General features: G+C 39.7%; 1 protein-coding gene across 2 annotated transcripts in view; it reads right to left on the bottom strand.

Moving 5' to 3' along the window:
- Positions 1-6,439: 6,439 nt before the first annotated feature.
- LOC104981701 (calcium-binding mitochondrial carrier protein SCaMC-1) overlaps positions 6,440-15,558 on the bottom strand; it is a 58,272-nt gene continuing 49,153 nt past the window's right edge. For both annotated transcript variants that reach the window (XM_010830942.1, XM_010830943.1), the window contains exons 9-10: positions 9,951-10,101; positions 6,440-8,519 (exon numbers count right to left, since the gene is read on the bottom strand). In XM_010830942.1, coding sequence (XP_010829244.1) covers positions 8,335-8,519; positions 9,951-10,101 — 336 coding nt within the window. In that variant the 3' untranslated portion in view covers positions 6,440-8,334. The remainder of the gene's footprint in view (positions 8,520-9,950; positions 10,102-15,558) is intronic.

Here is a 15,558-nt window from a genome sequence, read left to right as displayed (position 1 = left end):
GGCTTTTGTTAGATTCACACACATTGCTATGAAACTACAAAACATTATCAAGAAAATTTTTTTAAATTTATAAATGGAGAGAGATACCTTTTTCATGGGTCAGAAAGATGTTACTTCTCCCCAGAATAATCTACAAATTTAATGTAATGCCAGTTAAATTTCCAACAGGCTTTACTGTACACACTGACAAACTGATTCCGAAATTCATATGGAAATGCAAAGGACGTAGGGTAGCCAAAACAACTTTGAAAAAGAAGAACGAAGTTGGATAATTTACAGTACTTGATTTCAAGATTTATGAAGCCACAGTAATGAAGACAGTGTGGCATTAAAACACACAAGCAGATGAACAAAAGAGAACAGGGTCCAGCAACTGCCCCGCATATATATGGATAACCAGCTTTCAACAAAGGTACAAAGATGACTCAGTAGATAGACAATAGTCGTTTCAACAAAGGGTCCCAGAAGCATTGAATATTCATATGCAAAAGCTTGAACTTCGATCCACATCTTGCATCATACACAAAAGTTAACTCAAAGCTGATCATAGACCTAACTTCAAAAACTTTAAATTACAAAACTTCTAGGAGAAAATGTTCTTAAAATTTTAAGAAAATCTTAAAATCTAAGAAATTTTTCTTGGATATAATACTATGATTCAAAAAGAACAATTGGCAAATTGGACTACATCAAAACTAAAAACTGCTCTTCAAAGACATAACTAACAGGAGAGAGAGACAAGCACCAGATTGAGAGAAAATATTTTCAAAGTATATATGTGATAAAGGACTTTCTATGCCAGGCTGGATGAATTCCAAACCAGAATCAAGATCGCCGGGAGAAATATCAATAAGCTCAGATATGCAAATGACACCACGCTAATGGCAAAATGAAAAGGAACTAAAGAGCCTCTTGATGAAGGTTTAAGAGGAGAGTGAGAAAGCTGGCTTGAAACTCAACATTCAAAAACCTAAGATTATGGCATCCAGTCCTATCATTTCTTGGCAAACAGAGGGGAAAAGTGGAAGTAGTGACAGATTTTATTTTCTTGGGCTCCAAAGTCACTGTGGATGGGGACTGCAGCCATGAAATTAAAAGATGCTTGCTCCTTGGAAGGAAAAACTATGACAAACCTAGACAGCATATTAAAAAGCAGAGATATCACCTTGCTGACAAAGATCCATATAGTCAAAGATATGGTTTATCCCGTAGTCATGTATGGATGTGAGAATTGGTCCACAGAAAAGGCTGAACACCAAAGAATTGATGCTTTAGAATTGTAGTGCTGGAGAAGACTCTTTAGAGTCCCTTGGCCTGCAAGGAGACAAACTAGTCAATTCTAAAGGAAATCAACCCAGAATATTTATCAAAAGGACTGCTGCTGAAACTGAAGCTCCAGTACTTTGGGTACTTGATGCGAAGAACTGACTCATTGGAAAAGACCCTGATGCTGGGAAAGATTGAAGGCAAAAAGAGAAGGCATTGGCAGAGGATAAGATGGTTGGATGGCATCACTGATTCAATGGACATGAGTTTGAGCAAACTCCGGGAGATGGTGAAGGACAGGGAAGCCTGGCGTGCTGCAGTCCAAGGGGTCACAAAGAGTCAGACACTACTTTGCAACTGAACAACAATGAGCAATTACCATAGTGAAAATAAGGCTGTTGGTTCAATTCTCACCTTAAGGGCACGTCCACAGATCTGTACTGAACCAACCTCTCCAGGTCTTTCTTCCTGCCCCTCTTGACCAAGAGGAACTCCACTGCTGGGTGTTCTGAGAGGTGGAGGGAAATACCTCACCAGCAGTCGTCATCTGATTATTAGTTAATTGTACCATAAAAAAATAGAAAGAATTTTGCTGAATCGATGTATGTCTCATGATGTTGTCAATCTTTGTGCTGATTGCTTTGTAAGAACAATCAGGGACTTATTAATGCCTGGCAGAGATAGGAGCATTTCCCATAATCTGGTCAGAATTCCCTAAAACAATAGCTGTACATTTTTACTAGACAAAGAAGACAAATACACAAAAGAGCCAAACTTTCAAACTACAGCAAAATTCTTCAATTGTTTACTTTCTCCTTGCCTTGTTATAGTTTTATTATCTTATGGATGATTTTCTCTTATTTGTCCAGGAGGGACATCTTTATAAAGAGTAAAGAGGGACAGAACAAAATCAGAGGAGGAACAAATCACAAGTGGATGGATTCTAAAACTTCTCCTCACCTTGTTTTCTTGCAGATCCTTCTACTGTAAGAGCCTTGAGCCCCTGAGTCATTATTATTACCTGTAAGTCTACACTTGCACCTTATCACCCATGTCTTCTGAAGGCTTACACTCATATTCCTTAAATAATCCAGAAACGAAACAGATTTGGAAACAGTTCTAACTCTGAAGAATCTTATCATCCTTTTCCACATTACAATTAATTTTACCTTCTACTTTCCATCACCTCCTAAGCCCTTGAAAAGTATCAACTCTGAATTACACTATTGACTTTCCATTTAGGACACTGTTTACTGAACCACCTGGCCATGAAGTTGCATTGCCACTTCCCAGTAACATTCTGGGGATTTAGAGATTCAGTAGGCAAAGGATGTGTTGTTTCAAGTGAGCAGAGCCCACCACTCTGTGGCACAATGACACTCATTCCTGAGACACAGAGTACAAGGCGTAGGAGGCAGTTAGAGAGCCTATGGTAAAATAACCGAGAGATTAATATATATTCATTTCCCCCTGTATGTTCCCTTTCATCTCATTTCAGACAAGGAATTCAGGCTTTAGTATTGCCTCCCCTCAGTGATTTTTAAAAATGGAAAACAGAAGTCACTTTCAATCAGAGGCTCTTCTGTCTTGCAAGTTACCTGCAGATAAGATGCCAGGAGTCCCAGGGGATGAGCAGATAGGTGCTTTTAAGAGCAGAGAGACAAAGGGTCAAACCCAGGAACCGAGAAGGAGATAAAAGTTGGTGGATCCCAAGGTAATGAGAGAATCACATTCAACTCCTCAGCCTTGCAGAATGCAAAGGCCAGACCCCAGGCTCAGATGTCCCATGTCTTACCAACTACTACCATGCCAAACTTCTGGATCCAAGGGACCATGCAGGCTGCAACAAAGGGCCCCTTAGCAGCAACTGGTGGGGCCAACTAGAGGGGCCAAGATCCCAGGTCACTGGCACAACACTGAGTAGTACAGAGCTTCCAGCTGGATTTAAGCTAATTTAAATAAACTTCAGAAATGTCACGTGTTTTTTTTTTTCCACATGCCAGTTGCCACACCAAGATTCACATAGGGACTCCCTGTGGAGGCTGAGTGATGCATATTTGCAGCTGACACTGATCACAAGTGCCAGAATTGAAGCCAATTCATCCTGAACCCATGGTCGTGACTGCATTGTGTGGAACGGTGTGTATAAAGAGATGAGCATAAACTCTTCAAAAACACACCTGATTAGCAAACACCAAGGATTTGCAATAAGTTTCAGTTTGAAAGCGGAGAAGGCAATGGCATCCCACTCTAGTATGCATTGGAGAAGGAAATGGCAACCCGCTCCAGTGTTCTTGCCTGGAAAATCCCATGGGCGGAGGAGCCTGGTAGGCTGCAGTCCATGGGGTAGCTAAGAGTAGGACACGACTGAGCGACTTCACTTTCACTTTTCACTTTCACGCATTGGAGAAGGAAATGGCAACCCACTCTAGTGTTCTTGCCTGGAAAATCCCATGGGCGGAGGAGCCTGGTAGGCTGCAGTCCATGGGGTCATAAGAGTCGGACACGACTGAACGACTTCACTTCACTTTCACTTTTTCAGTTTGAAAGAGTATTTTAGAATGCTTTAGAATCCCTGGCCCTCTTTTAAGAGTAACAAAATACCAATCATGTCTTTGGTTACTATTATCTTGACTTCGAGAAAGTAATTCAAAGCAGGACAGTATCAACTAACAAAAAATAAAAGGATTGTTTGCAATATTGTACAGCTTGTACCAATTCTAAGCAAATCCTGGGCAGATACAAGGTGGTCAGAGAAGGGAGTGAGCACAACAATATAGTCTTGTGTGTTTGCCAAGTGCTAAGATTCAAGTTCTCTAACTCTCAGAAAAGCATCTAGAAAGATTTTAAGGTCTCTAATTTTTCTTTTTAAAAAATCAAAATCCTCCCTGGAGAGGGTAAGGCAGAGAGTAGCCAACAGACCTGCCACCTGGGGAAGGGGTCACTAGGCTGGGACAGCAATTGCGGGGAAAACCATTCTGTGTGTGATAGACACGATGGTTACAAGAGTGCAGGTGTTTTCCAATAATGTTTCCAATAATGAGACTCCTACCCCTAGAGGAGACACATCTGAAACTTGGCTGCGAAGCATCACCACGGAACTGCGGCCATTGCAGTACTGGAAATGCTAGGCCGACTGGCCTCCCTCCAGCCCTCTGTGGCTCCATCACTTACTACTCTCCCTTCTGCTCCCCTCTCTCCAGCTACTCTGGCTTCCTGGATGTTCTCCTCTACCCTGAGCTTTTCCTGTGTTCACTCTGCCTGGAATGCCCTTCCTGGACAGACATCAGTGTGGCCCATTCCCGTGTCCCCTTCAGCCCTTTACTCAAACAGCACCTTCTCAGCAAGCTCTTCTCTACCTAAAATCACCACCTCAGCCTCAGCCCTGCCTTCTGCACTTACCACCATCTGACATATTACGTATTTTACTTACTTTGTTGTCTGTCTCCACCAGACAATCTCCATTAGGAAAGGTATAAAGTCCTGTTTAATGCTGTGACCTAAGTCCCAAAAAGTGTCTGGCATACAGTAGGCAGTTAACAAACACTCCCCGAAAGCATCAAAGAGCAAGTGAATGTTGATGGAATAAATGCCAAGTGGCCCAGGCCTGGAGCACTTCTGCTTTCACAGCAAAGTGCTCCAGTGGCTATGGCCGGGCATCTGAATATAGGGCTGTGGAGCCCAGTGACAACCAGAGAATGGGCAAATTAGCAGACAAACAAAACAAGCCAAAAAAAAAACACATACACAGAAAGTTGTGAATAGGTGTCTTCAATTATGGTCAGAGGGCAGCAGCAGGTTCAGATCTAGGCAGCTTGGACCTCGGCACAGCTCTGTCCTGCAGGGAAGCAGGAGGGCAGACGGCTCTGTGCAGGGCATACTGTCCCAGAGAATGGTCTAAACAAGTTCAGCCTGCTCTGTGCGTCTCCCAAGTGGGGCATGTGGCAAAGGAGGTGAAGGGGGGTTGTCAGTCGCTCCCCTGGACACCTAATTATTCCTTGGTGCTCTTTGCAAAACAGAGAAATTCCATGAGAGCAAAAGAACCAGGAATATTCTTATTTGGGGATAGGGAAACCACGCCACGATTTTACACAAGGGACCTGATGTAAAGCTCAAAGGACAAAACAGTCAAAATACAATGTCTGTTCCTGTGAAACTTACCCTCTGGATAGGGATACAAGACAGACAGGTAAGAAACAAACTGGTGGCATTTTTCTAAGAAAGGGCCCTGAGAGTCAAAGAGGGCTAAGGAGTTTTTCCGGGAGGCTGGAGAGCATTCAAGTTGGAACACAGAATTTCTTTGCAGTCTTATGTTTTATCTTTTTAAACCAAATTTATAAATCTGAATTATATAATTACTTAATTACTTACCAGTAAACTTACTTGGGGGCTTCCCTGGTGGTTCAGACAGTAAAGAAGCTGCCTGCAATTCAGGAAACCTGGGTTTGATCCCTGGGTCGGGAAGATCCCCTGGAGAAGGGGATGGCTACCCATTCCAGTATTCTTGCCTGGAGAACTCCATGGACAGAGGATCCTGGTTGGCTACACTCCATGGGGTTGCAAAGAGTTGGACACAACCGAGCGACTAACACACACACTAACATACTTAGTTTTATTTCCCACAACTTCAAGACAAACTGATACTCCACCAAATGTACCAAGAAGACTGTGACTTCAGATTCTCCTTGGCACTGTGACCCCCAGGTAGGTAAGTATTAGTTGTTTAGTCATACCAGATTCTCTGTGACCCCATGGACTGCAGCCCACCAGGCCCCTCTGTCCATGGAAGTCTCCAGGCAAGAATACTGGAGTGGGTAGCCATTCCCTTCTCTAGGGAGCTTTCCAACCTAGCGATCAAACTCAGGTCTCCTGCACTGCAGGCAGATTCTTTTACCATCTGAGCCACCAGGGAAGCCTGTGACCCCCAAGGGTATCACCCTTATTGGTAAATGTGGAATTTGGACATCACAAAAAACGTCATCTTATACCAAAATGTATGACAGATTTAACAATTGTTGCGGCTGTTCAGAAAAGGCCAAAATATTTGGAAAGACTATTATGAGTCAATAATACTATAACCATTATTCAAACTGCTGCCAGTGATATAAACTGTATAACAGCCATTTTTTTTTGCCTCAGTTACACTATTTTTTTTAAATGAGGAAACAAGACATTTCAAAAACAAACATATATGTATTTTTAATTATAAATGTAAAGCAAATATGCAGTAATGCCAGAAATAAACTATTCTTGACTCTGGGCTCTTTTCAAAAAATACAAGATTTTTTCAAAAGATACAAGATACACAGATAAATCACATTCATACCTTACAAATGTTAAATAGAAAACAATTTAAATTCATAATGAACAATGAATTTTTTCAGTAGCCTGAAATTTTACTCATCCCATAATTTTATGAGTGAAAAAAGAGCTAATCTAGTACCTTAATATTGTCATTTATGCGTTACTCAAAAGTACAAACACCCTGAAGACAGACTTTCACACTTATTGTATGTATTATAAAAACATTGAGATATTTATCAGGCATAACAAATATAATGAAAACTATATGTTAGGATACGTTTCACAAACACAAGTTCAACATTTCTTTTTGGTTTAGAAAACATGAGAGGTAGGTTCAAATAAAGTAAATGCCTATTATGTCACCAGATTTTCATTAAAACGTTGGCAATTTATGACAGAATTACTAGAAATCAAACTTGAGTTTAAGAATTACACTGAAAAGTGGTAAGAATGATTTCAACTACTAAATAGTTGTCTAAGTCCTAATCACACAAATCAGAAAAGACAGTTGATTATAAAAAAATGGCTTCAGTAAAATAAAATCATGCTCTCGCTCCATTTTAAGTTTTCTAAATCAAAACATGTTCCTAAAACTGGGGGCAAGACAAAATATGAATGTACTTGTTTGTAAACCGGGCCTTCCATTTCATTATAGGCACCAAATATGCAGAATTAATCTAGACTATTTTTAATACATACTATTCTGCTAGGTTTGCACTGCCCAAGTTGAGAATTGCAGGGTCAAATAAATGGTGAGGGGGTAATGAGAATGCCATTCACCCATGATCAACCTACTTCACGTGATTAAGAAATTTCAGATAATCGGGAATGGCCTCCAGAAGCCTTCCTGGTGAAAACAGGAGTTTGATTCAAGTAGGAGACAAAGGACAAAGAGAAGAGAGATGCTCTTTAGAGACGGATATAAGTAAAGGGGTTTTGCTTCCTGATGCTTTTCAAAACAATGATAATGAACAGAATCTCTCAAATAAGTTGCCTTGTGTGGACAATTTACCAGTGATACGCTAATAATCAGTGTGTTGTCCTGAAAACCAAACAATAGTATAAGCAAAATGGAGAAGTGGTCACTGAAATAAATATGATTTTATCACTCCTCCTTACACAAAAATTATATGAGTGGACTAGGGTATTCACATGCCTTGAAATTCTGCCATTTAACGTTTATTCTTATTCTGCTTGAAGAAAGAATATAAACTCTATACGTATTTGGCTGCTGTAAGGTATGTTTTCATGTAATGATTCTCCATTAATGATCCTACAAGGAGATTTTAAGAAATTCAAAATATATGAACAATTTAAGTTTCCAAGTTTTCTGATCATTTTGTTTTTAAGAAAATGATATTTAAGTATAAAGGAACGGACATAAACTTGAACCAACCAAAATAAAGAGGAAAGATTTATAATTCTAGCACACAAAGCAAATTTAGTTCAAGCAAGTACATTTCTTCAGATTTAGGATTCTGGGCAGAGATTGTAGAAAGAACTAATAAAAAAAGATAAACTATAATTTTGTGGCTTTCTCAAAATTGTATGAGCTTATCAAAACTATGATCTTTTTAGACATTTCTGAATACATAAAACTGAGTCCAAATGTCTGAAATTATCATTGATATGCTCTTCCTTTTTGTGGAAAAAAAAAAATAAAGCTTCTTTTTGCCATAGATTTGTTTCAATTCTAGGAGAAAACATCACTCTGGAGACGGTTGAAAGTTTCAGTAATCATGCCAAAGCAAAAAATTCAACATGTCATTTCTGAGTCACACCTAGAGTTTGTTTCATATTTTCATAAACCACATAACTGATGCCTACAGCAGGGAGCACCTTCATAAAGTTTGGGGTGATGCCTCTGTAAAGTCCTGGTAGTCCTTCTTTAGAAAGTATTCGTCGAAAGAGCCCAACCATGTTCAGCTGTGGGCTTTTTTCTATCATGGCTAGAAAATTTAAAAAAAAAGAAAAGAAATCAGGCTAATTTAATATTCACACATTTTATTATGACTATACAATTATGATTCAGAATGATACTCTAGAATACAATAAGCAGATAAAATTTATTCCAAGGGTCCTCAAAAAGTGCCCCTTTATATAATTCTCCCTGGGTAGCACCTAAGAGTGAGTGCTCTGGTAAGAATAACAATGGTAGTATCACTTTGTGTTAGATGTTGGGTTAATGACTTGATATACCAATCCTCCAAGGTAAGAGTTATTATATCCATTTAGTAAGTAAGGAATTTAGAAAGATAGAGAAACTTGTCTCAACACACTCAGCCAGCAAGTGGGAGAGCTGACAGCTGATGGTCTTTCTTCTCTGTAAATGGAATGAAAACTGTACAGTGTTGTAAGAATCAGTAACAACTATGTAAATCAGCTGGCATTTGTCAAATTCTCAGTAAATGGTGGCTAGAGTTTTTATTATTATGGGACCTAAAACTTTTGAACTGTGACTCCTCCCCACTGTGACACTCTCTCCTTGACTTTGATTACACCATGCCTCCTGGATCTCCTGTCATCTCACTAATTGTTCTCTTTGTTCACAATTTGCTGACTAGAATCTGCCTGCTAATCCAGGAGATGTAAGAGATGCAGGTTTGATCCTGGGTTGGGAAGATTCCCCACCAGAGAAGGAAATGGCAACCCACTCCAGTATTCTTGCCTAGAGAATCCCATGGACAGAGGAATCTGGAGGGCTACAGTCCATGGTGTCACAAAGAATCAGACACGACCGAGCACACACACATGAATGCATTGCATTGCTATATTAAATAGCATGCATTCTGTGCCTCTCTTCTGTTTTATCCCTGGCCTATCTCATCCACTATCATTTCTTTAAACAGTACACCCTGAACATCTGTACCTCTATCCTCAACCTCTCTTCCAGCCAAGCAGTCAATCATTAATTAACCAACACTTCCAATGCAGATGATTTGTAAATAGTGGACTGCGTGGCACATTCTCATTTTACTTTTTGGAACTTTCTGGAGTTTGGGAGTTTTTTCCCTGAGTATTTTCAATCCACGGTAGGTTGAATCCTCAGATGCAGAGCCCATGAATGGGGACAGCCAACTGTACTCTTAAAACATGCATTCCCAACATAAGCAAGAAAATCTTACTCATTTGTGCAGAAGCCACAGATACACATTCAGTATATGCATAGTGTATCTGTGCTATTATGATTTCATGAAGAAGAACTGATTTAGAAAAGAATTTCTAAAAAGCTTCCTTAGGGAGGCAATAACATAAAAAAATGGTTAAGAAATATTATCTTAAAACCACACTCTGCTGTCTCAGTGGAACTTGAGAGTTCCAGAAGCACATTATTGATGCCATGCTTTTAAAGCAGTGTCCTGCTTTCATTCAAAACTCACCTTGAGCCTGCATGCGTGTTCTCACCAAAGCCAAGGGGTAGCTGGCCAGCTGACCACAGGTACTAGATAAGGCACCACAACCCAGCAACACCATGACTCCAGGGTTCACAGAGTCTTTGGCAAAATTATCTAGCCAATGAGACTTTAGGAGCTGCCAGAGAAACAGAAAAGAAAAATGATAAACAGCTACTTATAACTGCTTGTACTCAACAGGGACATTCCCACGGCAGCTCTCATCCTGGTAGGATCAACAGGCTACACTTCTACAACGCTGGGCAACCCATTCCCAGGAGCAGCAGCCACTGCAGAGGCAACAGCTCTGTAGAGAAGCAGGGAAACCACCAGGGATTCAAAACACCAACAACTTGCACTGGGTTCTCCCTTCCTTCTGAGTAAATGTGAGGATCAATCACACACCAATGTAGGATCTAAACAACATTTTCTACTGTATCAATGAAAATAACATAATACTATGAAGTGCATCTGATTTTTTTACTTTACACATATGTTATTTCATTCAGTTCTTCTACAAAAGCTCTACAAAAGGTGGAGCTATTCTTCTGATTTTAGAAATGAGACTCAGTGGAGTTTTTTTTAAACAAGGGTGTAGAATCAAGTGTACTGATCCCCAGGCCATGCTTTTTCCCTATTATCCTGAGTCCCTGTATTTCCATGAGCAGGCCATAATTGAGAGAAACTATATAAAATATATATGCTAATTTACTTTTTAAATAAAAATATCTTAAGTATTAAAATATATGCTAATATATGGGAGAAATCATACACTACTTTAAGTATTTTAATGGAAAATTTAATGCATACTTGGACCTCACAATTATATAACACAAATAGCTTTATATATTTGGAAGCAAAAATAACGTTTAAGTGTTTATTTAATATTCACTTAGTACTGCAATATATGACAATAAATAGAGTTATGAAGGCTAAAGACAATCATGTCTGAACTGCAGAAATAAAAGAAGTGATTGACTAGAAACTAATCAATTGTTTACACTGTGAAGACTAGAACAGGAGGAAAAAAGAGAAGAAAACATACTCTTGAAACAATTAAAGTTCTATAAAATATATATGATCTTGCAAGTCTTCTCTGTTTATTCCATAATCCATTTTCTTCTCATGCTTAGGGCCATTATCATTCCCTCTCAGGTCACACTATATTTTTAAAATTTTTTACTTATTTATTTTTATTTCTTCCTGTCTGTCTCGCCTTCTTCATTAGCTCTGTACCCCTCAAAATTTTATCACCTTATGAAGATTCTCTGGCAACATCAGGATCATAACAGGGTCCTGATTCAATAGGACTAGTATCTTTATAAGAAAAAAAACACCAGAGAATTCACTCACTCACTTTCTCTCCCTCTGGGAACATAGCAAGAAGACAGCAGTCTGCAAGCCAGTAAGACAGCCTCCCCACAAACCAAATAAGCCAGAACCTTGATCTTGGATTTCTAGCCTCCAGAACTGTGAAAAAGTAATTTCTGTTGTTTAACCCACCGAGTCTCTGGGTTTTTTTGTTTGTTTGTTTTGTTTCTTGGTTTTGGGGGTTTTTTTGTTTTTTTTTTTTTTTGCCATCCCGTACAGCTTGCAAGATCTTAGTTCCCCAATCAGGGATTGAACCTGGGGCCCTAGGCAGTGAGAGCGCAGAGTCCCAACCACTGGACCACCTCAGAATTCTTGGTATCTAGTATTTTGTTATGGCAGTCCAAACAAACTAGCACACTACCCAAAGCAATCTACATATTCAATGCAGCCACTATTCAAATTTCAATCATACTGTTTGAAGAAATAAAAAATAAAAATTCTAAAACTCAAATGGAATCTCAAGGGACCGCAGCTAGCCAAAATAACCTTGAAAAAGAACAAAGTTGGAGGCCTCACACTTCCTGATTTCAATATATACTACAAAGCAACAGTAATCAAAATAGTGCCATGCTGGCATAAAGACAGATACATAGATCAATTGAACAAAATAGAGAGCCCAGAAATAACTTCTCCACATTGGGCAAAAGACAGTCTCTTCTCAAATGGGAAAACTGGATATCTATAAGCAGAAAAATAAAGTTGGACCCTTATCTTACAACATACACAAAAAACTAACTCAAAATAAATTAAAGGTCTAAACATAAGAGCTAACAGTATACAATTCCTAGGAGAAAACTCAGGGTAATAAAATCTTTAGGCCATTGGATTTGGCAACAATTTCTTGGATATGATACTAAAAGCACAGGCAGCAAAAGCAAAAATAGACGAATGGATTTCATCAACTTAAAAACTTCTGCACATCAAAGGAAACGAGAGAGAAAAACAAGGCAACCTATGGAATGGGAGAATATATTTGCAAACCATATATCTGATAAGTAGTTAATATCCAAAATATATAAAGAACTTCTACAACTAAACAACAATTTTAAAAACCTAATTAAAAACTGGGCAAAAGACTTGAATAGACATTTCTCCAAAAAAATAAATAGATGGACAACAAACATATTAAAAGATCCTCAACATCACTCATCATCAGAGAAATGCAGGTCAAAAGCACAATGAGATATTGTTTCACAACTGTTGGGATAGATATTATCAAAAAAACAGAAACTAACAAATATTAGTGAGTATGTAGAAAAGTACACTGTTAGTGGGAATGGAAAAGGGTGCAGTGGTCACAGGACTGGAAAAGGTCAGTTTTCATTCCAATACCAAAGAAAGGCAATGCCAAAGAATGTTCAAACTACTGCACAATTGCACTCATCTCACATGCTAGCAAAGTCATGCTCAAAATTCTCCAAGCTAGGCTTCAACAGTATACAAACCAAGAATGTCCCAAGTACAAGCTAGATTTAGAAAAGGCAGAGGAACCAGAGATCAAATTGCCAACATCCATTGGATCGTCAAAAAAGCAAGATAATTCCAGAAAAACATCTATTTCTGCTTCATTGACTATGGTAATGCCTTTAACTGTGTGAATCACAACACACTGTGGAAAATTCTTCAAGAGATGGGAATATCAGACTACCTTAACTGCCTCCTGAGAAATCTATATGCAGGTCAAGAAGCAACAGTTAGAACTGGACATGGAACAACGGACTGGTTCCAAATTGGGAAAGGAGTACACCAAGCCTGTATATTGTCAACCTGCTCATTTAACTTATATGCAGAGTGCATCGTGTGAACTGCTGGGTTGGATGAAGCACAAGCTGTAATCAAGACTGCTGGGAGAAATAGCAATAACCTCAGATATGCAGATGACACCACCCTTATGGCTGAAAGCGAAGAGGAACTAAAGAGCCTCTTGATGAGGGTGAAAGAGGAGAGTGAAAAAACTGGCTTAAAACTCCACATTCTAAAAACTAAGATCATGGTATCCGGTCCCATCATTTCATGGCAAATAGATGGGGAAACAATGGAAACAGTGGCAGACTTTATTTTCTTGGGCTCCAAAATCACTGAAGATGGTGACTGCAGCCATGAAATTAAAAGATGCTTGCTCCTTGGAAGGAAAGCTTTGACCAACCTAGACAGCATATTGAAAAGGAGAGACATTATTTTGCTGACAAAGGTCCATCTAGTCAAAGCTATGGTTTTTCCAGTAGTCATGTATGGATGTGAGAGTTGGACCACTAAGAAAGCTGAGCATGAAAGAATTGGTGTTTTTGAACTGTGGTATTTTGAACTCTTGAGAGTCCCTTGGAGTGCAAGGAGATCCAACCAGTCAATTTTAAGAAATCAGTCCCAAATATTCATTGGAAGGACTGATGCTGAAGCTGAAACTCCAATACTTTGGCCACCTGATGTGAGGAACTGACTCATTGGAAAAGACCCTTATTCTGGGAAAGATTGAAGGCAGGAGAAGGGGATAACAAAGGATGAGACTGTTGGATGGCATCACCGACTCCATGGAAATGAGTTTGAGCAAGCTCCAGGAGTTGCTGATGGACAGGGAAGCCTGGTGTGCTGCAGTTCACAGGGTCCCAGAGTCAGACACGACTGAGTGACTGAACTGACAAAAAGCTTAACATGGAATTACTATATGACCCAGCAATTCTACTGGTAGGTATACACCCAAATGAACTGAAATCAGGGACTTGAAGAGATATTTGTATCCCTTTTTCTCAAAAGGGGAAATTATCCTTGAAATTAATTCAACCCCTCAACAATGGATGGCATTCCAAGTTCCTCAACCTTGTCAGCAGTTTTTGCCCTTAAGACAAGCTCGGAAGGTAACAGAAACTTGAAACTCAAAGAAGTCCCTGAGTGACTTGGCAAAATCCACAACCCACATTGGGCAGATTTATCTGAGTCCCCCAATTCAAATTCAAATACACCATGGTAAGCCTGTTCCTAACATCAAACAATGTCCTTTAAGTCCTGAGGCCTTAGCAAGAATTCAACCAATCATACAGGAATATAAGACACAAGACCTCATAGTTCCCTGCACTAGTCTCTGTACTATACCCATTCTCCCTATTAAGAAATCCCACAAAGAAGAATGGAGATTTGCCCAAGATTTGGGAGCTACTCATAACACTGTCATCAATTGCTATCCAGTTGCCCTTGACCTTCATGCTCTTTTAATGGCAATTCCTACAGAGAGTAGTTTTTCACCATAATTGATCTCTGTAGCACCTTTTTCAGCATCTCTGTGGATTGTGAAAGTCAAATGTTATGTGCTTTCATGTGGGAAGGACAATACAACTGGACATGTCAGAAGTCTAGACTGAAAGCCCTACTTTTTACAGATACTAAAAGCAGATTTAGCATCTGTCATTTTCCCATAAGTGCCCACCCTTTGCGATATGTTGATGACCTTCTTTTCTTCTCTTCCAAGGAAGCAAGTGAGCAAGCCAGCATCATCTCCTCAAGCTGTTAGCAACTGAATGTCATGAAGGTCTCCAAAGAGAAATTACAACTTGTTCAAACACAGGTCAAATACCTAAGACACCTGATCTCAGATAAAGGACTCCTTTTAGAACCTATTAGGATTCAAAGTGTCTTAAATTTCCCACAGCCACAGACCAAAAGACAACTTTAAAACATCTGGAGGGGGCGGTCCTAAGATAGCGGAGGAATAGGATAGGGAGACCACTTTCTCTTCCACAAATTCATCGAAAGATCATTTGAACACTGAGCAAATTCTGCAAAAAAAACTTCTGAATGCTGGCGGAGGACACCAGGCATCCAGAAAGGCAGCCCATTCTCTTCGAAAGGAGGTAGGACAAAATATAAAAGATAAAATGAAAGTGATGTTGCTCAGTCGTGTCCAACTCTTTGTGACCCCACGGACACCAGGCTCCTCCGTCCATGGGATTTTCTAGGCAAGAGTACTGGAGTGGGTTGCCATTTCCTTCTCCAGGGAATCTTCCTGACCCAGGGATCGAACCCAGGTCTCCTGCATTATAGACAGACGATTTACCATCTGAGCCACCAGGGAAGTCCATAAAAGATAAAAAGAGAGACAAAAGAGTTAGGGACAGAGACCTGACCCGGGGAGGGAGTTATAAAGGAGGAGAAGTTTCCAAACACCAGGAAACCCTCTCACTGGCAGGTCTGTGGGGAATTTTGGAATCTCAGAGGGCAACATAAATGGGAAGAA

This window comes from Bison bison, unplaced genomic scaffold, assembly GCF_000754665.1.
Source record: "Bison bison bison isolate TAMUID 2011002044 unplaced genomic scaffold, Bison_UMD1.0 scf7180017864519, whole genome shotgun sequence".
Lineage (NCBI taxonomy): Eukaryota > Metazoa > Chordata > Mammalia > Artiodactyla > Bovidae > Bison > Bison bison.
Note: the sequence above shows the minus strand (reverse complement) of the source record. Positions and strands in the feature narration are given on the sequence as shown.